This window comes from Cercospora kikuchii (genome assembly GCF_019650295.1).
Source record: "Cercospora kikuchii DNA, contig_00006, whole genome shotgun sequence".
Lineage (NCBI taxonomy): Eukaryota > Fungi > Ascomycota > Dothideomycetes > Mycosphaerellales > Mycosphaerellaceae > Cercospora > Cercospora kikuchii.
Genome location: NW_025408587.1, coordinates 983,149 through 1,003,925, shown reverse-complemented (window position 1 = coordinate 1,003,925; position 20,777 = coordinate 983,149). Strand labels below are relative to the sequence as shown.

Sequence of the window (20,777 nt, the reverse complement as noted above, 5' to 3'; positions counted from 1 at the left end):
AAGTCATGTGACTTTTTTCGGGGTCTGGGTGCGCGGAAGATCTTCGACTCCAGTGGGCTCGTGTAACCTCTGGCGGTTATCGCTGCAGCCGTATGCTGGCGCAAGTCTGTAACGTCCAACGGATTTCAGGCATTATACTGCGGCAGGAATCGTGCTTAGTCAGCTCGTCCAGTTGGTCTGGGGCACAGGTATAGGCCGAGAGACACAACGTCTGTCTCTTCGGTTGCCATGCTTGACGCTCGAGGTTCGAACCCTCGACGGGCTATGCGTAACGTTGATAGCACCTGCGGTGTCTCAACGTCGTGCCGACTTTTGCTCTTTACATTGGCATTTGGCGGGGCGCTGGTTTGAGCGGGTACCGGCGGTGGAAGTTCCGGACGAGGTGTGGCACATCCTCGATAATCGTATCGGCAGGTTCTGTAGTCGGTACGTCGTAGCCTTTCCATTTTACTACGTAACGCAGTCGTTCTTTGCCACCGCGGCCGCGGCGGTCGACCTTCGAGTCGACGATCTCTTCGATTTCCCATTCCTCGACCCCGTCGACGATAACGGGCGGCGGCGGGGGCGTACGCTGATAGCCGTGCGGGTTGTTCGCGGCAGGAGTAAGCAGATCGTTGTTAAACACCGGGTGCAGCTTCATCGTCGCTGGCAGGTCTAGTCGGCAGGTATACGGTTTGACCTCAAGAATGCGGAACGGGCCTAGGTTCTTCCAGTCAAGTTTCTTCGTAGGGCGGAGGGTCTTGATATTCCTAGCGTCGAGCCAGACTTCTTCTCCAACAGAGAACTTGCGTGAGGCGCTACGGTGCCGATTTGCAGCCTCTTCATATCGGGACTGTGCGAGGCTGGTCTCGGCCTTTAGGAAGTCGGTAATCGCCTTCATATCTGCGACGAAAGATTCTGCTTCTCGACTCGCAGGGGCGTCGGTCGTATGCTGTAGGACTTCGGTTCCTAGGAGGGGTTGGAAACCGTAGGTAGCTAGGAACGGAGACAAGCCGGTAGTTTCGGAGAATACTGAGTTCGCTGAGAATTCCGCTAGCGGTAGCCATTCTACCCAGTCGTCTTGTAGGTACGAAACGTACGCACGCAGGTGTTGTTCGAGGACTGCATTTAGCCTCTCGGTCTGGCCATCTGTCTGCGGGTGGTAGGCGGTCGATGGGGAGCAGGTAATCCTTAGTTTCCGCGTAAGGTGTTTCCAAAAGTCAGACATAAACTTGGCGTCCCGATCAGAGACAATGTTAATCGGTTTCCCGTGGAGTCGGAAGATATTCTTAACAAACAGGCGAGCAATCTCTTCGGCGCCGTCGGTCGTAAGGCATGGGACATAGTGGCGTAGCTTCGTAAGGCGATCGACGACTACGAAGATAGCGTCGAACCCTTCGGACTTAGGCAGGTGTGTAATAAAGTCCATCGAGATCGAATCCCAGGCACGGTCGGGTGTCGGTAACGGTTGTAGGAGTCCTCGATTACGTTGTCGGCTAGGCTTAATCCTACTACAGACATGGCAGTTCTGGACCCAGCGGCGGATATACGCGCTCATACCTGGCCAGTAGTAATCCCTCGATACGATCTGGTACGTGCGGGCTCTTCCAGGGTGTCCGGCAGCTGGGGTTTCGTGGCAGAGGCGGAGAACTTGGTCGTAAAGCTCCTCGTTGTTCGGTACGTAGAGTCGGTTTCGGTAGAAGAGCAGGTCCTCTCGTAGCTCGCACTGCGCGAGCTGGATCGTCGGGTAACGGCTTTTCCCTTCTCGTATTGCGTCTATTATCTCGCAGAGGGTCTCGTCGGTTCGATATCCTTGCCTTATCGTTTCCTGGAGCTCTTCGGGGATCTGTACTGCGCTAACAGCGTCCCTCGGCGGGGACTGTTCCCTTGTTCGGATTGGGAAGGCGTATAGCTGCGGTTCCGGCGTAGGTAGCGTATAGATCGTAACCTGGTCGGAGAACGATACTCGTTTTTGTTTCCTAGGGGCAGGGAGGTTTTCTCGTTTTAGGATCGTTTGGCTCTGGTGCTGTAGGCGTTCATCCCCCTCTTTAGGCAGATCACCTGACCTCCTGGTCAGAGAGTCGGGTTTTTGGCCTTGTTTCCCTGGTCGGTAGGTAATCTGGAAGCGGAAACGGGACAGGAATTCGGACCAGCGCGCTTGACGGCGGTTAAGTTGCTTTGTCGTCGTAAAGTATTCCAGATTCTTGTGGTCGGACAAGACTTTAATCGGGTGTTCGGCTCCCTCGAGCTCAGGGCGCCACTCTTCGAAACAGCGGATAATAGCAAGCAGCTCTTTATCGTAGATCTCGTAGTTACATTCGGCAGGGCTATGCTTCTTTGAGAAAAAGGCGATAGGTCGTAGTATTCCTTCGTTATCGTATTGGGAGAGGATCCCGGCGGACACGTAGTCGGAGGCGTCGGTTTCGACGATAACTTCCTTAGTCCAATCGAACGGGGCGAGTATCGGGCCTTCTACGAAGGCTTGCTTTAGGTCGTCGAAGGCTTTCTGGCAAGCGGGAGTCCAGGCGAACGGAGTGTCTTTACGCGTAAGAGCTGTGAGCGGCTGGCAGATTTTCGAGAAGTTCCGTATAAAGCGGCGGTAGAAATTCGCAAACCCTAGGTAGGACTGGACGTCGGTAACATTCTTCGGTTCGGGCCAGTTCTGGATTGTCTGGATCTTTTCGGGGTCCATCCGGATGCCGTTTTGGCCAACGATCATCCCTAGGAACTTAGTCTCGTGTTGGAAAAACTCGCACTTCGATAGCTTTGCGTAAAGACCCGCATCGTGCAGCTTTTGCAGGACAGCCCGGACGTGTTTTTCGTGTTCTTCTCGGGTCCGGCTGTAAATCAGGATATCGTCAAGGTAAGCAGAGCAGAACTGGTCGAGGAATTCGCGCAGAGTGTCGTTAATAAACCGCTGAAAGGTTCCCGGCGCGCCGGTGAGTCCGAAAGGCATAACGAGGCTTTCAAATAGTCCGAAACGGGTCCGGAAGGCAGTAAGATATTCTTGCCCTTCTTTCATACGGACATTATTAAACGCAGAGATAATGTCGATCTTTGTGAAGTACTTCATGCCGCTAAGATTATTTAGAGTCTCGGTCGTTAGCGGGAGCGGGTATCGGTCCTTAACCGTAAGCTCATTTATCGCGCGGTAGTCTACACAGAGTCGTAGGCCACCCCCGGGCTTTTTAACGAACAGGACAGGTGAGGCGACTGGGGAGGAGCTTGGTCGAATAAAGCCCTTTTTGAGGTTCTCGTCGAGCCACTCCTTTAAGGCTTGTAGTTCATCTCGAGACATCCCGTAGAGGGGGCCGAATGGCGGTTCAGCGCCCTCTTTTAGCTTAATATCGTGGTCGTACGGGCGGTGTGGAGGAAGCTGGTCGGCTAGCTTCGGAGAAAACACAGAGCTAAAGTCGCGGAGGCACTCGGGCAGCTGTCCTTCGATATCGGCTTTCTCTTCGGAGGTAAATATCGACTGCAGGTCCTCGATCGTCGTATAGCAGAGGCGGTAGCCTTTCCTCTGGTACTTCGGTGCAGCATAGAGGCTTGCGGTTCGAAAGGAGATATTACAGACGTCGACGAGTTTATTCTTCCTCCGGGTAGCTAAACGGGGGACCTTCCGGGTATAGACCTTAACCTTAGCGGGGACTAGTGAGACGTTACAGTGTGACTGGCAGTACGGGCTGTCAAATAATAGAGTAGCGTTAGCGGGGCTAAGATTCACGCTATGGCCTTCCATCCAAGGATAGCCAAGAATCATCGGGCAGCCGCCTAGCTTCGTAAGGCGAAAGACAACATTTTTTTCGGTATGTTCGCCGATTCGCAGGGCGCAGACTGTGCCGTACTTAAGAGCGAACTCGCGTTCTCCCTCCTGGTCGTCGACAGGCAACATATAGACCTCTTTCTCGAGAGTCTGGATAGGTAGGCCTACCTCAGTAGCCCACTGCAGGTCGATAAGGCCATAAGCCTCGCAGCCGGTATCTAGTAGGGCGTAGTCGGAGATTTCGGAGCCGTTAACGGTGGTAGTAAACTGAACCTTTGGGGAAACGGAGCGGTCAAACTTATGTGGCACCCTAAGCGCTGTAGCAGAAATACGGAAAACCTCTCTCTTTAGAGGGTTAGGAGCAGTAGGCGGGGATCCAGAAGACAATTCAGAGGGTAAACAATGCTTCTTACTCCGAACAACGTCGGGTAGAACGCAGGGTCGGTAGCTAGTTGCGGGGGCAGGTAAGGCCTCGCGCACACTTAACGCCGGGTAGCGACTGTTACCAAGCGTACGCCTTTTTCCGACGTGTTCGGAGACGGACTACGGGCAAGAGGTAACTGCGGGGGAGATCGTCCTCGAGAGGAGAGGGGTGAAGCGGTGCGGGTGGTCTCGTTAGCCCGCCGCTTCTCTGCGCGTCGTTGCTCGTCGCTAAACCGTTTCCAGGAAGGGCGGGTGTCCGGTTCGGTGCAGTGTTTCACCTGGTGGCCTGGCTTGTGGCAGCGGAAGCAGTTTCCGGTTTCTTTGTCTGTCCTCTGGTTCCTCTTAAACCGGTCGAGGTCCATAGGATCGGGCGACCTCTCTTTAATAGCAGCGGCGTAGGTTTTCTCGTTACGGGCAGCAGGCGGAGTAGTCGGTCGTAAGGTGCGGGGGTTCGGGATAGCAGGGGTTTGGTTGTAGTACCGGCGACGGTTCTCGAGGCCTTGCAAGTGTGCGGCGAGCTTGAGGTACTCTCGCGTCGGTGGAGGACTATGGACGAGCATCTGTTTAATCTCGTTCGAAACGGCTTGTTCGAGGAGCGTCGAGAGAGATTCCTCGGTCATCTCAGCCTCTAGTCCTAGGCGTTGAAACTCGGCGAAGAAGGCAGCAAAGTCCTTATTAGTTTGGCGGAAGCGGAACAGGTCGGCGCGGGCATTATTAACACGGTTCGGGTCTCCATAGGCGTTGTCGAGAATCTGAAGAACGTTCTGGTAGTCTGGAAGTTGACAGATCCCGTCCTTAATATACGGTAGGATCTGAGAGTAAGGAATCCCAGAGAGGCGGCTTGTTACGTAGGATATACGAGACTGGGGCGTTGCGAAGCGGTCGCAGTTTACGAACATCTTTTCGTGTATCTGAGAGACAAAGCGGCGGAGGTCCTTGCGGTCGCCGGTAAACTTCTCTGGGTCGGGTAGCTTCTCAGATCGTTGGCTAGACTCGGTAGGTGCGGCAGGAGTAGGCGGAGTCGTTCGCGGAGTAGGATCTGCGCTCTTCTTAGCGCGCGTGTCGGCAGGTAGGGACGGCGGGGTTTGTACGATAGGTTGGGCGAGGTGGAGGGCTCTCTCGACCTCTATCTTTGCTAAGAGCAGTTCCTCGCGGAATTTCGTTTCCTTCTCTTCATACGAGCTCTTCTGGAAGTCGATAACGGCACGTAGTTGAGAGATTTCAGTACGGGCGGACTGGAGGGCTTCTTGGGTCTCGGAAGCGCGGATTTGTTCGCGGACAAGCTCGTTCGCGAGCTTATCCTGGCCGTTATCGTGTTCGTCGATATAGCGGTAGGCGGACTGGAAATAGGCGTACCAGAGGGACGGGTGGGTAGCGGCATGCTCAGAGAACTGAGACTCGGTTTCCGGGAGGAACGGAGGTAGAGGGCGGTCGACAGCCATACCTAAAGGTAGGAGCTACGTAGTGTCACGGGCGGAGGCTAGCAGGAAGGTAGGTATGGTTGACACAGGTACAGTTGCTACGGACAGGGCTCAGGTGCTCTGCGCTACCATATAGGTAGCCCGAATTGACAGGACGTAGCTCGAAGAGCGGAAGGGAGAGCTTTCTCTCTTCGAGCGTACAAGTGTGCAGGCGCTCCCGTGCTTCCCGCGCACGTGAGCCGGGGCCGGCGTTACTAACTTCCGCCGACTTCCAGGCAGTCTTATGTCTACGGGCCCAGCCCGTGACACGCTCTTTAGATTTCGACCGAGGGAAAAGCCTTCGAAAAACCCTCGCCTTCCTTTTACTCTGCAGCCTGCGTAGCCGCTTCCTTTGCCTCTGTTTTTCCTTCGGACAATACTAGGTATCTAGCGAGTCCTCCTCTCACCAGGTCCTATCTTTCCCTTCTTCTCTCCTCCTCTCCTCCTAGTCCTCTTTCCCTGCTAGCGAGAACTGTTCTAGGACCCCTTCCTGGATAAGCCACTTTGCTGTTGCATGCAGTCCCCTCTTTGTGTTTGCTAAGTCCTTCCAGTTTGTAGATCCCCCTGCTTGGAATAGGAGGTGTCTCCTCTCTGCCCATCTCGGGCAGAACATGCATACATGCTTCGGTGTTTCATGTCCCTGCCCGCAGTCACAGTCTGGTGTGTAACCTGGGACTCTCCTCTTCGCGAGGTATTGCCTCATCCCAATGTGCCCTGTTCTGAGGAGTGTGACCATTGTGCTCTCTGGTCTGGTGAGCCCTTTGTGCAGAGCTAGTCCTACAGTGGAGGAGGTGGTGGTTGCCCATGCAGGTGGCTGTTCTCCTCCTGCTCTGGTTCTCCTCCCTTCCTTTTCTCTCTCCCACTTCCTGTTCCACTGGTGTTTTGCCCACCATGCCTTGTGACCCAGGTGTGTCTGCATTGTGGTCTCTTGGCCCTGTACCAGTTGGAGGATTTCCTCCTGCCTGGTTTGGGTTGGTGCAGCAGGGTGCCTTGTTCTCCTCCCTGCTTGTGCCTGTCTTCTGATCTCCCTGCACCTGTTTTTGATGTATTGGTATGCAGGCTGGTTGTCCTGTTTCTTGGCTGCCTGTCTGGCCAGGTCCTGGGTGTACAGGTGAAGGGGAGCAATGTTTGCTTCCTTTTCCAGGACTGCTGTTGCAACTGACCTGTATGCTCCTGTGATGTTCTTCATTGCCTCTCTCTGGATCTTCTCAATGGGTTTGGTGAGGTTTCTGCAGTAGCCTTGTGTGCCTTCTGGGTTGGACCAGACTTGGCAGCCAAATGTAATGGCTGGTCTGACAACTGCTGTGTACAGGTGCCTTGCTCTCTGGAAGGATGCTCCCCATGTGGATTTGCACATTCTCTGGAGTGATTGCATCTGGTTGGCCCCCTTCTCTGCTGCTTTCTTGATGTGTGGGCCCCACTTGAGTTTGGTGTCTACCCATACCCCAAGGAGCCTGAGTGAGGGCAGTGGTTCCCCATCAAATCCTTGGATCTGGACTGTGGCCTTGAGGTTGTGCTTCCTGCTCCTGGTGAAGTGGATGAGTTGGTATTTCTGTGGTGCAAATTCTGCACCATGTTTTTTTGCCCATTGCTCACACTTTTGGTGGGCTTTCTCCAGTTGCCTGCAGTTCTCCTCTGTTGACATGCTGTATGTCAGGATGTTGGAGTCATCCACAAAACCCATTGCTGAGGTGTTCCCTTCGTGTAGTGTTGGGAGCAGGGTTGATGCAAAGAAGAGGAAGAGAATTGGGGACAGGGTGGAGCCTTGGGGAATCCCTGTGTTCTGAGGCCTTGGTTGGTCCATAAACTCTCCCAACCTGAGGCAGGTGGTCCTGTCTTGAAGGAAGGATTGGACAAAGCTAACTATGTGGTCTGGGAAACCTTTCATTCTGATGTTGTGGAGCAGCCTCTGGTGGGAGACTTTGTCAAATGCACCAGAAATGTCTAGGCAGAGCATTGATGCAACCGCTCCTGGCTTGGCTTTCCAGATAGTCCTAACTTGTTCTGTAATAAGGTCCAGTGCTGAGGTTGTAGACCGGCCTGGCCTTGCACCCATCTGTTCTTCTGGGAGGAGCTTTCTTTCTTCAGTTTCCTTGGATATCCTCCTTGCAACTACCGCCTCCAGGACCTTTGCTATTGTGTTAAGTAGAGCAATTGGTCTGTATGCTCCTGGCTTCGTGTAGTCTGGCTTCTGTGGCTTCCTGAGCACCACTGTAGTGGAGTGCTTGAATGGCTTGGGGTGGTATGCTATCCTCAAGCATGCAGTGAAGAGCTTGGCCAGGATTGGGGCAAGTTGGTCTCTGCATTCCTTAAGCAGGAGGTTTGGTATCTGGTCAGGCCCTGGGGCTTTGTTGTTAGGCAGTTTCTTAAGGATCCCTTTCACCTCCTCTGAGTTCACCTCAGTTTCCATCTGGAACTGGGGCGGCAGCTGGGTGTGTTGGATATCACTTAGGTCTGCATCTCTTGGGTTTGGGAAGAAGTGTTTAGCCAGGATTGCAGCTTTTCCTTCGTTGGTGTCTCCATTGTGCTCTGGGTCAGCAAGGTCTGGGAAATGTGGCAACTGGTGCCCTTGATTTGCCCCCTCCCTCGCCCATTTGGCCATCTTCCAGATCTTCTTAGGGTCCTCTGTTACTTCTCTTACTAGCCTTCTCCAGGCTAGGTTCTGTTCTCTCCTCACAACCTTGCTTCTTGCATGGGAGGCCTTGAGGTATTGTTCGTGGCTCCATTCTGTCTTGCTTTCCCTCCATTCTCTTCTCATTCTCCTTGCCAGCTTTGTGGCATCTCTGCACTCCTGTGTCCAGGCCATCTGGGCATAGCTTGATGGTCTGGCTGTTGGGACTGTCTCTTCTACTACCCTCTGGATAGAGGATTGTATTCCCTTGGCTAAGGTGTCCAGGTGTTCCCTTGTGTTGACTGGGAATTGATTGAGTTGGTTGGTTTCCTGGGAAATGAGACTCTGGATCTGGGTCCAGTTAGCAGCTTTCCATTGTTTCCTTTGTCCCTGCTTTGGTAGCCCATAGAGATTGATACAGAGGGTTGTCCTTATAGGGATGTGGTCAGAGCTGTGTGTTTCCTCTGGGAGGGCTTTGCATTCCTGGATCAGGTTCTGGAGGGAGAGGCTAACAAAGACCAGGTCCAGTGTTTGGCAGCTAGCCATGTGTCTTTCCCATGTGATTGTTCCTGGTTCAAGGGCCAGCTGTAGATGGGCCTCTGCAACCGTTTCAATAAGTTTGTCTGCCATAGTATGCTGGGTCTGGGTTGTGTTTCCCCCCCATCTTGGGTGGTGGAGGTTGAAGTCTCCTAGGACAATGTGGTTTGCAGATATGTCTTCTTGGGGTTGCGTAAGTGCCTCTTGGAGTGCAGGTAAAGTCCCATCTTGCCTGTGGCTTGTTGGTCCTGATGGATTGTAGCAGTTGTGGATAGAGATGGGTCCTGTAGGTGTCTGGAGTTGGATGGTAACCAGGTCTCCTGTATTATGGAATAGTGGCTTCCAGTTAGAAGTTCCGATCTTGTCCGACACCAGCATTGCAACCCTTGGGTTTTGCTGGGGTGGGAGGACTGTGTGGTATCCCTTCTTGGCCTTAGTCTTGCCATTTGTTATGTTGAGCCATGGCTCTTGTAGTGCAATAACTGTAGCTTCTCTTGCTGCTTGGCTGTCTAGCAGTAGGGTTTGGGTGGTGCTTGACCTGTTGACATTGTGTTGGTAGATTGTCATAGTTTGGTTACTCATGGGATACTTGGGAGAGGAGCTCAATTGGGTCGATGTCCATGTCTTCCTGGGGGGTGCTTGTTTCCCCTTGGGTGTCCTCTTTCTCCTGTGTAGGAGGGAAGTGGAGCTTGCTTGCTTGCCTCCTGCCTGCCATTGCTGTTGCTGTGGTGCCTAGGGGCCTGCCTTTGTACCTAACATCCCTCTGTGGAGGCTCAGCTGGTGGGGCTTTCCTCTTGAGGGCTGTGGGTTCTGTAGCATTGCCTCCTTGTGTTGGGCCTGAGGCTGCCTCCCATTGCTTTTTGAACCACTCTGAGAATGCTCTTGCTTTGGTCTTTGCAGCAGCTTTGTAGCTGCATTGGAGGGAGTATGCCTTGTGGTCTCCCCTGCAGTTGCAACATTTGACTTTCTTCTCCTTGCAGCTGTCTGTCCTGTGCTTCCCTGCACATTTTCCACATATATCTTCTGTAGCCCTACAGTGGGTGGTAATGTGCCCAAAACTGTTGCACTTGAGGCATTGTACTATCCTCTGCTGTGGGTGGTATGGTTCTACTACACACCACATTGATCCAATAGTTATGCCCCTCTTGCACATCTCTCTTGCAGTCTGCTTGTCCTGCACTGCCATCACGACTGATGAGAAGTTGGTCTCTTCCCTTGCCCTCTGGTTCTTGAGCCAGAAGGCTTTCTTGATCTTGAGCCCATCTGGGAACCAGGTCAGATTGTCCTGGTCCAGTTGTACCCAGCTGTTCGCATCCTCAGGCTTCCAGGAAGTCCTGATGCTGTGTACAATTACCTGTGTGACAGGTGATTCTACCTGGGCTCCTGGGTATGCAGCCCTAAGCCATGATTGGTCCTTTTCCAACCGGCTTTTCTCTCCTTCTCTGTGGAGGATGACTTTGAGGTCTCCACTTGGGAGTTTTTGCACAGCCTTAAATTGCTGGACTCCAAGTTTCCTTCTGAGCTCGTCATGGCTCATCTTCCTTGCTGCTTCTCTTTCTTCTTGGTTTCCCATCTTCACAGAGATGGTCATGGATGCCTGAGGCTGGGGCCTTGGCATTGTGTGTCCAAATTGGGCTGTTTGGGCCCATGTTTTGGGGGTGGTGGCAGTGGGTGTTGGGCGGCTCTGGAGGGTTTTCTGGATGGCCTGAATGGCCGAGGATTCTTCCTGGCGGAGGGCGTGGTGGAGGAGGGCCTGTTGGGCCTGTTGGAGGAGGAGGAGAGTTGGGGAGGGAGAAAGGGTCGACTGGGAGTCGAGGTGGCTCTGGATCTGTTCGGTGAGTGTCTTTAGGTTCTTTTGGATGGTCAGTTTCAGGGTATTGGTGTTAGCAGTTGTTCTCTGGCTTGGGAGGCCAGAGAGGGGTGGTTGCGGGCGGGATTGGGCCGTCTGGGAGTTGGAGACGCAACCTCCTTCTCCCAGGCTCCCTCCTCCGCTCGCGACGTCGCGGTGTCGGTTGGGGGGTGTTGTCGCGTGTTGGGAGGCCTCGAGGCCTCCCGCCGTCGTCGTCGTCGCCTGCTGGGGCGTGTTCATGTTTTTTTGATAATAATATATATAAAGTATATAGGACTAAATTAAGTATATTATAATAAGTATAGAGCTCGCTACGTAAAGGAAGGATTACAGCGTATTCCTACGAAACTTTGAGATAGGTAAAATTAGATAAGAGATTCGAGTACTATAGGAAGTAATTTTACTCTATAGCTACTATACTTTAAATATTATAAACACGCTGCCTTACAGCGGTAGCTGTTCGCTTATGTGATTTTCAACGTATAGCACCTGCACGATGGTTTAACATACATATAAATTCGGCTTCAAATCTGTATCCCGAAAGACATATCTAATGCACAACCGCAAAGCCACATCTCGGACAGTTTCTCCGCCCCAGCGCTTCGCCCAAGACCTGCAGCTCCTCCTCTTTTTCGATACGTGTTAGAAGCTCGATGCACTAACTGTGGTGTGTGGAATCGTAATCGCGGGAAGCGTGTCGTTTTTTGTTTTCATAAGCTGCGATCTGATTCTCGCAGGTGCTACGAGCATTCCAGAACGAGCTCACACACACGTAACTAATTGCTACGTCACCAATGTCTAGGATCAGATTCGCGACCTTGTACCGCTCGTCACGGATTGCTTGTACTAAGGCTTCTGCTTTGTCTTGGCAGCTAAATATCTTTGTAGTACTGTGTAGCGCCTGGACCTGTCCGAGATATGATTGAGACTCGTTGCGCCTACGTGAGGGACTTGACTGCGCTTCTATGCCGAGCAAGCGGGCTACGCTAAAGCCTAGAAGTATCATTCTGTATTCTCAACAGGCTGGTGCAAACAGAGTCCAAGGTAAACAAAATCAAGTTCAATGCATAGATGTGGTGTACTGCTGGTAGACCATCTTCGATTGAAATATAAATTGTACTAGGTATCTGGAAGAGCAGAATTCTCTCTTTCCTCCCAGCCGGATTCCGTCCACCCAGCGAAGGTTCTCTTGGCCCGCAGACTGTTCCAGCATCCCAAGAGCCCAACAGCGTAAATCACGTAATTGGTTTCCTAACCTCCCTTACGCTCACATTCGCACGGCAGCCGAAACGACATGCCGGCTTCGCAGAACCAATTCTCGCAGACCTGAGCTTGATTTCGCGGAAGCTAAGCCGAATCACTGATAACATCCCTTACGTATGGTACACATTGCCATATCGCTTCGTGCAGGACGGGCTTTCGGTATTCCGGATCGGCCTCGCAGGTCTCTTTCACGTTTATAGGCCTTGCAATAACTCTTGACATCTGTATTCATGCGGGACACTTGTGGCTTCCCGCGCGCACGATGGGTCCTCTCCACGAAGTAGTCGATCAAGGCACCTCCACTAAGAACGGGAACAGCCCGAAGCAAAATTGCCCAAACCCTAGTTCTCAATCAACGTTCCAATCACCATATGCCGCGTGAGCACAGCAGAAGAGTCTGGCCCTGTGCCCAATGTAACATGTCGTATCCCTAGTCAAAGCTGAAACGGTGCATACTATCTCTGAGCATAGTGAAGCTACGACGTCTGCCCGGTTGCTCATAGTCTCTACAGATGTAATAAAGCTGCCAAATGGGTTCGTTGTCGAAGATATGCGACGCGCGCAATGCATTACCAGTAATATGTACAACAGCAGACCGCACGACATCGCCCTCCAACGCAAGATCGATGATGTCTACCCGCTCGGCGCACATCGTCTCCTCGGAGCTGCACCCTAACACCTGCCTTTGCCGAGTCATAGTCGTGTGAGATCAATGAACTCTAGCCAGTCGTTCGCAGCCTCGTCTGCAGTCGACTCTTCTACCACTTCGCCTGCTACATCCATGAGATCAGTAACCTTGCCGTCGTTTGAGCAAGCTTCTTTAATGTTCGTCTTTGCAGCATTCGCGAGATCTGGCATCCCATATGAGTCGCACTGGTCCTTGGCATCTTCAACATTTCTTGCGCCAGCACCGCTATGGCATTCGCCCGTGCCACATTCTAGGCTCGAAGATGCGGCCTCGTCAGCTGTCGCGCAGTCGCCATCGATGATCGTAGCCAGTGCTTGCGATGCACGAAGTGCACTACTGCCCACGGCAGGGCGCTCGATACCGTGGTCTGCGTGAAGATGATCCCAGAACGCATCGACAGAAGAGACCTCATGTTGACAGAGAGGGTGCGGACATTCAAATGGCCAGCTCGTGATATCACGCAGGTGGTCCACGAGATGGTCGTAGAACTTCGATCCAAGTAGGTGGGGTGACGCCCTGCGACTTGGTGGCGAAGAGGCCGCACCCAAGCAGAACGGGCAACGACATGCCATGATCGCCACATTCCTCCTCAGAACTTGGCCACAGAACATACCGGCCCCTTCTAGATGTGTCTGGCAGTGCTCATCCCACTCCAGCATTGAAGGATAATACTCTCGGCAATCGTAGCAGTAGCGGAGTCGTGGTAATGTGTCGGGGAGAGGGAGGTAATGGTCGCGGAGCATATGAACTTTAAACTCGGACAATGTAAGAAACGTCTTGAAACATGTCGACCACGGACAATGAGTCCCGTACCCCTCAAGATGTCTCTCGACATGATCGGCGATTGACTCGAGGGTCATCTTCGGAAAAGTGCTTCTACAGGCGGGCCAAGGACAGACTGCGTACAGCTCTTCAATTTTGCCTGTCAACTTGAAGCGCGACCCCTTGCGGCGCGCAGGAAGATAACAACAGAGTAGATGGTTGTTGAAGGCAAATGTGTCTCGAGGGCTGTGTCTTTCGTTAGTAATTTGTCCCCTGCTTCAGACTACGGATATCGTACCGCTTCTGACGCGTGCCGCAGTGGCACAATCCATCTGTTGTGACCGTAGTGCGTGGGTATCTCCAGGTCGTACGATCAGGACAAGCAATGGACGCAAGTGGCTCTAGGATGTCCTCGAGTTGCGCTTTCTGATCTGGCTCCCGGTTGTAAAACATCTGAATGATCTCGCTGCGCGGGGAGTCCCACCGCAGATACATCTGGAACATCTTGCTTGGAGGAGGACGCCCGCGTGCGATCTCCTTGACCATTTGAGCAGATTTATCGTCCTCGGGAGTCTTGGTTACTGTGGCCGACGCGAATGCTTCGGATGAGTCGAAATATTCCTGCCTCATGGCACGATGGGCGCGCAGACCTGCTCGCTTGTCCTGACGTCCTACATCAGTGAGGCAAGCACGATGCGGCTTGGGGGCGTTGACATCGACGGTCGTCGCCATAGATGCAAGGCGGTCGACGATTTCTTGCTCCATAGGCCGGTCCAATACCATAGACTGCCCGTCAACTGCCGAGAATCTGTTAATGTAATGCTGGAATTGGCTTTCATGTTGGTGGCCCATTCGCTTCTGGCGCACAGCGCCTGACACAGATCCTGAAAAGATTAGCCGCCGTGAATCCGTTCCGCTCGCGACGCAACTTACTGTCCAGCAATGCTCCATGCCCTCTGCGAATCGCGTATGGCATAAAGCGTTCACGGTGGGCAGCTCGGTACCCGAGTGCTTCCATCATTGGACCGAGCTCCTTGCACGTAAAAATCTTGTCCGGCGACAGTCCTTGACCACGTCCTGTCAGGCGGCGCAGGATCGGCGTTTGCTTCATGTCGTCTGTGATCCGGAGTCGTTTGAAAACTCCCGGCGGCGGCGCGGCGATGCTCCTCATGTCGGCAGCGCATTTGACATCTTGCAGAGCGTCGTCCGCAAGAGCCATCGCGAGGAACTGAGCGACCGGGCAAAGTTCCGGCTTCTCATGGTCTTCTAGTAGCAACATGCTGATGCTAAACCTTGGGTCAGCGTGGCAGCTCGACCGTAGTGGGAGCGTTAGACTTACTCTTTCACCCGTTTACCCCGGGCACCCTTGCGATTCCTCAGCACAACCTCAATACCAATGCGACGTCGGCCGTCGCTGGACATGATCATGATATCCAAATCTTTGTACAGTAGGCCCTCGTTATTGCCGGCATGGGCAGACGACTCGATGAACTCTCCCGGGCGAATGCCGAAATAAAGCAGGATCATAATCGAGAAGGAGATCTGGAGTCGGATACGCGGATGATCGAACTCATGTTCGTCGAGCGCCCACAGGAAGTAGAGGATGTCTGTTACGACAGCAGGGGTGGCCACGGGTCGCGCCACAGCTTCTTGGGAAGCACCCTTCCTGACCAGTCCTTCGCCGATAAATTTGGTTAGTTTCAAAAAGTGCGATGGCGAGATCCCCCGATCTAATTTGTCGCAGAACAACTTGTTCAACTGCACCAGATATTTCTTGAGTGTCGTCGTTGTGAGCTTGCCGCTAATCTTCCCTTGTCTGCGTAGCAAGCACCATTGGAGGAAGGCCATCACTTGTCCAGAGTTGGGAACCTCTGACCACGCATCCCTCTGGCCAGGTTGACGGAATTCCATATGAAAGGCTTCCCATGCCCTGCGCACGACCGCGAGTGTGCTCAGGTACGCACGAGAACAGTGTTCGTTCAGAGGTATGACTATACCGCTTTCGAATTGTCCCGCCTGGAGGCGTCGGATCTCCTCGAGCTCATCTACGTGGTCAGCCATGGTTGAAGTGCCGGTGGTCTCGTGAAGAATTTCGTCGAAGGGAAACCGTGATATAAAAGGAGCTGGGGCGCTCTTCGCCACGATCAGGCTGCGCTGGCCAAGGGAGTCGACCAGGCGCTCGGTATGATGTCGCTCCTCCCGCTAGTAGAGTTGTGCAACACATGCATGATCTCTCAAGAGCGGATGCGACTTGGCAAGTCATTGATATCGGGTTCCTGGGGTCCAAAATAACGCCGAAATCCGGCTAACAGGTTCTGGACAGAGCATAGCGTCCGGCTGCAGAACCCCAAAACGGTAACTGAGCCTCTGTCTCTCCAAAAATGAGCCGGCAGTGCGTGGCAGGTTGTGCAATGCGGGTTGCATACAAGCAAAAATGTGAGCGTCCATGCATCGTCCGTGAATCGCTGGAACACCTGTTAGTCGCCCGACAGGCAAGAACTGAGCGCACTCATTCACTTACAACACGGGGCCCGTCGAGTTTTACGGCTCGTGAGCCAAGGCACTAGGATCCTAGCGCCCGCAGCTCACGGTCTGGCAACGACGGATTTTACCACTAAACCAACGATGCTTCAATGGTGGTGGGCGGCTGCAACAAAAATATGAAGCACAAAATTTTGAAACACGCCAAGCAAATTTGACCCAATCAAAACGCTGCAATGGATACCGGAGAGAGGTCCGTCTGCCTGCGTAGGCAATGACGGATTTTCCGCGAAAAACCATCCGTCGTTGCCATTCAAAATCTCCAACTTTTGTCACCACTCGATATTGCATTTCCCAACGCAGACTCAGGGCATTCATTGCCCATTGCGAGAAACCATGAAAATCTGGAACAGCTACTGCGAAATGGAATATGTCTTCGACTCCATTGCAGATGGCGGGCTGAAAATTTCGCACCTTGCTACCATCATCAATCTCAACTGCTCCTCTCCACAGAAAACGGCACTGACAGTATTTCTGGCAGCGTTGCGATTCTTCGATTTGAGACAGCTACGTAGACATGCCGTCCGAGTCACCTTCCCTTCCCGCCTGTCGCATCGAACGATCAGAAATTCCACACTTTCCTGATCTTGTTTGCCCCGACAAGTATGCCGGTTATCTGTCATAGCTCCCAGACCCAACCCGCTTCCTAGATACCTCTCTATCTATTGCAATCGTTACGACGTGTCTCCCCAGTCCTGGCATACTCGGTTTGGGCAGCAGATGATCCGAAATTACTCGTGAGGAACACAGCGAAAGCTTGATTCTCAGTCAATGGACCGCTCTTCGTGAGCGATGACGACAGATCAATAAGTACGGCTGGCACAGAGTTGATCGCATATTGCATTAAATCGTGATACATGTTGTGAACTGACACTCCACTGGGCCCTGCTGTGAGTCATGTATATTGGTTCCTATATACCCGGGACCCCAGACCCTGTATACTAGCCCCTATATAGTACCATTCGATAGTGTAGATAGTTTTGTATCCTCTTTTGCCCGACAATACGAGAGAGGGTCCCTTAGTGCCCCCCGATAACATGCGACGATACGCGACTTCGTAACAGGTTATGAGCCCGGGTTAGCGCTATTGTATTCCAAGCTCCGATAGAAGGCGAGGCGCGGTTCACCGACAGAGTACGGAAGCCGAAGGCAGGACAACAGGAACGCTATTGGCAACAGCGAGACACCGAGCTAGAAGAGCAAGGAAACAGCCCGAGCTGTGGCTGTATAAACAGGGACAGTAGCAGCAGAGACTGCGCCAGGAGCCTGCGGGTGAAGACAGGCACACAGAGGAAGGACTGTGCCCTCTGTGCTCAGGGACAAAGGACAATGTGCCCCTGTATAAAGAAGGAGCAAAACCCTTTCCATGGTTAAACATGAGTCCCAGATTGCAACTGGGTGTAGGACCCCATGGACCCTAGCTGAGGGACTGAAAACAGCGGTGCAGCTGCATGCAGAATTGCAGCCAGCCCACCTGCAGCTGAGACCAAATGCAGAAGAGAGAAGAGCATTGAGGAATGATAGTTAGAGTGAGGACACCAAGACAGACAACAAGGGGAGAGGATGTTGCAACAGAGGGCTGCAGAAAGTGTAACAGCAACCTGCAGTACACCAAACCTGCTGTTGGCAGAATAACACTTCAGAGACTGCACCCCAAGCTGTCTGGATTAGTACCTTATCTCTGGTGCTGGGAGAACTTGCCAACTCTCAAAGGAAGATCTTGCAGTAACCAAAGGCTTGGTTTATACCAGATATGTTATGTTCAGGGAGGAAGCAGTTGCAAGGCAGTTCTGACATGGACTGCTGATGGCTCATAACACTTCAGAGACTGCCTGAACCTCTCACTACCTCTGGAGGCCAATGGTGAATCCAGGATCAAGAGGAGTCATGAACCTACCTTTGTCTTATGGGATAGCTACAGGAAGTCCTGAGCTGGAGGGTGCCAAAGTGGTATGCTCCCTTGATTCCCATATGCCAGCAGGAAAGCACGGCTGCTTGATGGCCGGATCATTCCAACAGGAGGCTCTAATCTGAGGAGGGACAGAGGGTGACCCATGTATAGGAAGAACCCTGCAATCATTTGACTTTTCCCCGCTTTGATTCTCCTTGGGACAGAAGGACAACTTTCCATCTGACCCAATACTAATTCTACAAGACTACAATGGATACTCAAGACAAATCCTCCGGACTTCAGAAAAGACCATGCCCAATCCTATGCAAGGACAATGCAGAAGGATGGTTCAGAAGGATGGAAATCTTCTTGAGGGGAGAAGACCTGTATCACACAATCTCCCATGAGACACACACACCCATCACCCCAAAGTCACAGTACAAAGCAATCTGGTGGATATCTTTGTGCATAGGGGAGGATGATGAAGAGCTGGTCTCAGAACTCCAAACTGCAAAGGAGGTTTGGCAAGAGCTGAAGAAGAAGTATGCAGACAACCAAGCTACAGGAAGGAAACTTCTGAAGCAGTACTTCAGTTTCCAAAAGGCAGAGGACATGAGCATTGATGGAGCATGGACACACCTTCAGGCACTTGGCAAAAGGATCAAAGTTGCCCAACCTGAAATGGCTGCTGCCATAAACCCAAAGGCAAGAGCACAGGTACTCTTGTCTGGGCTTCCAGAACAATGGTCTACCATCAGAGATGCAATAGATGGTCAACCCTCACTGTCACCTGAAAGCATACTCTCAATCCTTCAGGAGAAAGAGGTGAGCATGCCTGCAGGCAGCACACCTGTGGCCTTTGCAGCCCGAGCTGCATCATCAAGAGGATCATCATCTCACAGAGGAAGAAGATCAGACAGCAAGATGTCTGACAGACAAGGACTGAGATGCAAGCTATGCAATCAAGCTGGGCACTATGTTTCAATCTGCCCATACTTGGAAATGGCCCAAGGAATGATAAAGGTGGTCTCTGAGAACAAGATCTCAGATTCAAAGGCCTTGGCCCTAGTTGCACATGATCAGGATGATGATTGGGATGAGGAGATGGATTGAACAGCCCCAGTGCACTGTCAAGGGGAGTGTTGTGAACTGACACTCCACTGGGCCCTGCTGTGAGTCATGTATATTGGTTCCTATATACCCGGGACCCCAGACCCTGTATACTAGCCCCTATATAGTACCATTCGATAGTGTAGATAGTTTTGTATCCTCTTTTGCCCGACAATACGAGAGAGGGTCCCTTAGTGCCCCCCGATAACATGCGACGATACGCGACTTCGTAACAATACATGCACATTCGGCTCAATATCTCCATAGTGTCTACCGATACCCCAAGCAAGCATTGAAAAGCACGATCGCTTCGAAAGGACGCGGCCTTATCAACCCGCCATACGAAATGCGGCCTGCAGCGTACCCTTTGGAAGTGTCTGCGGCGCACTATCTATGCGTCAAAGCAACCGCGAAGCACCCGCTCTCTGCTCTTTGGGCTTGGGAAGAGGCGCAATGCTTCCGAGACACAACCACATGCACCTCCTGCCAAAACCACCGTACCAAGAGTGAACGACGAACTAATCATTCTCTTCAGCAGGCCAATTGTAATCAGTCCAAGGTCTGCCCTTCACCTCCTTCGCATACTCGGAAACGGTCTTCCACTTCCACAGAGACTGTCCAGGATTGACGAGCTCATTATCGTTTCCCAAACCAGACGCTGTGTGGTTAATCTTCCCCTCTCCCATCAAGAATCGCAGGTACTTCATTGGATCTGGCACATTCTCCGCAATCGCTCGACGCTTGTAGTCATTGAGCTCTATCTCCTTTACGGCAATCGAAGAAGATCCAGCATCCTCAAGAACCTTCGCAATCTGCCTCATGCTCAACGCATCACCGCTAATGCGCAGGTGCGGAGGTATCTCATCGTATGGCATTCTAGCAAGCTGAGCCACGACCTTGCCGACATCCGCCTTGGTAGCGAAAGAAATTGGTGAGTCTGCAGGGCCAACGCTGTGGAAGACACCGCACTTGACGTCCATGCCAAACCAAGGCCCAAGACTATCTTCAAGGAATAGCCCATCGTAAATCCGACACACTTTCGTCTTCTGAAGGCGAGCTTTCACCAAAGCGTCGTGGTGCTTCTTATGATCCCATTCAGGCTGCGAGAAGTCATGGATAGTGTGATCGACCCCAAACTCCGAGGGAATGTAGAGTTTGACATTGGACTGTGCAATTGCATCTACCAGCGAGTCCTTGAAACTGTGTCCTGTTGGACCGACTGTGCTAATCAACACGTCCACTCCTTGGAGCGCATCCACCAATGTATCGTTGGAGAAGCGCCGTGTTTCAGCGCCATCCGGAGTAGCTGCAGGTTGCGAGTCGCCTCGGTCCCGTGTCAGAAGGAGAACGTTTCCATAGCTCTGGCGAAAAGTGGATGACAAGAGGGCCCCCGCGACTTCCTTCCCGAGGTGTCCGCTTGCGCCGACAATTGCAATGGTACGCAACGCAGACATGATTGAGAAGTTGTGCAGAACACTGTCAATGAGATATGTTACAATATACTCAGTATGGCCAAAGTGCGATGTCACGAGGTCAATGGTAGACATATGAGCCCACGATCGCTGACAAAGCTGTTTGTAAGAGATGGAATTGCCCCGCGCGAGCTTCCGAAAGCTATGGTTCGACAGAATGGTATGTACCCAGAGTCTTATATCTACCCGTGGCGTTGAAAGTGAGCGCATTATAGATGGCGGTACTTCGAAGTAACGACAGCATACTCATTCCTCTGGCTGCTTGCCAGCTTGTGAGCATCCGTAAATCAAGGGTTGAGACAAGGTCCAACACGGCCTCTAGCTCCAGTGACACATTGGCACGCATCTTGCAAGAGTGGATGTGTGTGTCGGTAGCCAAAGTATGGTACTCCTCCCGCACCCAGCTAGACTAGTTGTTAGGAGAGCAC

At 52.5% G+C, this 20,777-nt stretch overlaps 2 protein-coding genes across 2 annotated transcripts; both read right to left on the bottom strand.

Moving 5' to 3' along the window:
- Positions 1-13,593: 13,593 nt before the first annotated feature.
- On the bottom strand, positions 13,594-15,396 carry CKM354_000931700 (uncharacterized protein; the record flags this gene model as incomplete). Its single annotated transcript, XM_044804731.1, has 3 exons — positions 13,594-14,219; positions 14,269-14,621; positions 14,675-15,396. 3 exons carry the CDS (start codon positions 15,394-15,396, stop codon positions 13,594-13,596), a joined length of 1,701 nt encoding a protein of 566 aa, XP_044660666.1.
- A 3,999-nt stretch (positions 15,397-19,395) lies between these two features.
- CKM354_000931600 (uncharacterized protein) lies at positions 19,396-20,331 on the bottom strand (the record flags this gene model as incomplete). Its single annotated transcript, XM_044804730.1, has 1 exon — positions 19,396-20,331. One exon carries the CDS (start codon positions 20,329-20,331, stop codon positions 19,396-19,398), a length of 936 nt encoding a protein of 311 aa, XP_044660665.1.
- Between the last annotated feature and the right edge of the window lie 446 nt (positions 20,332-20,777).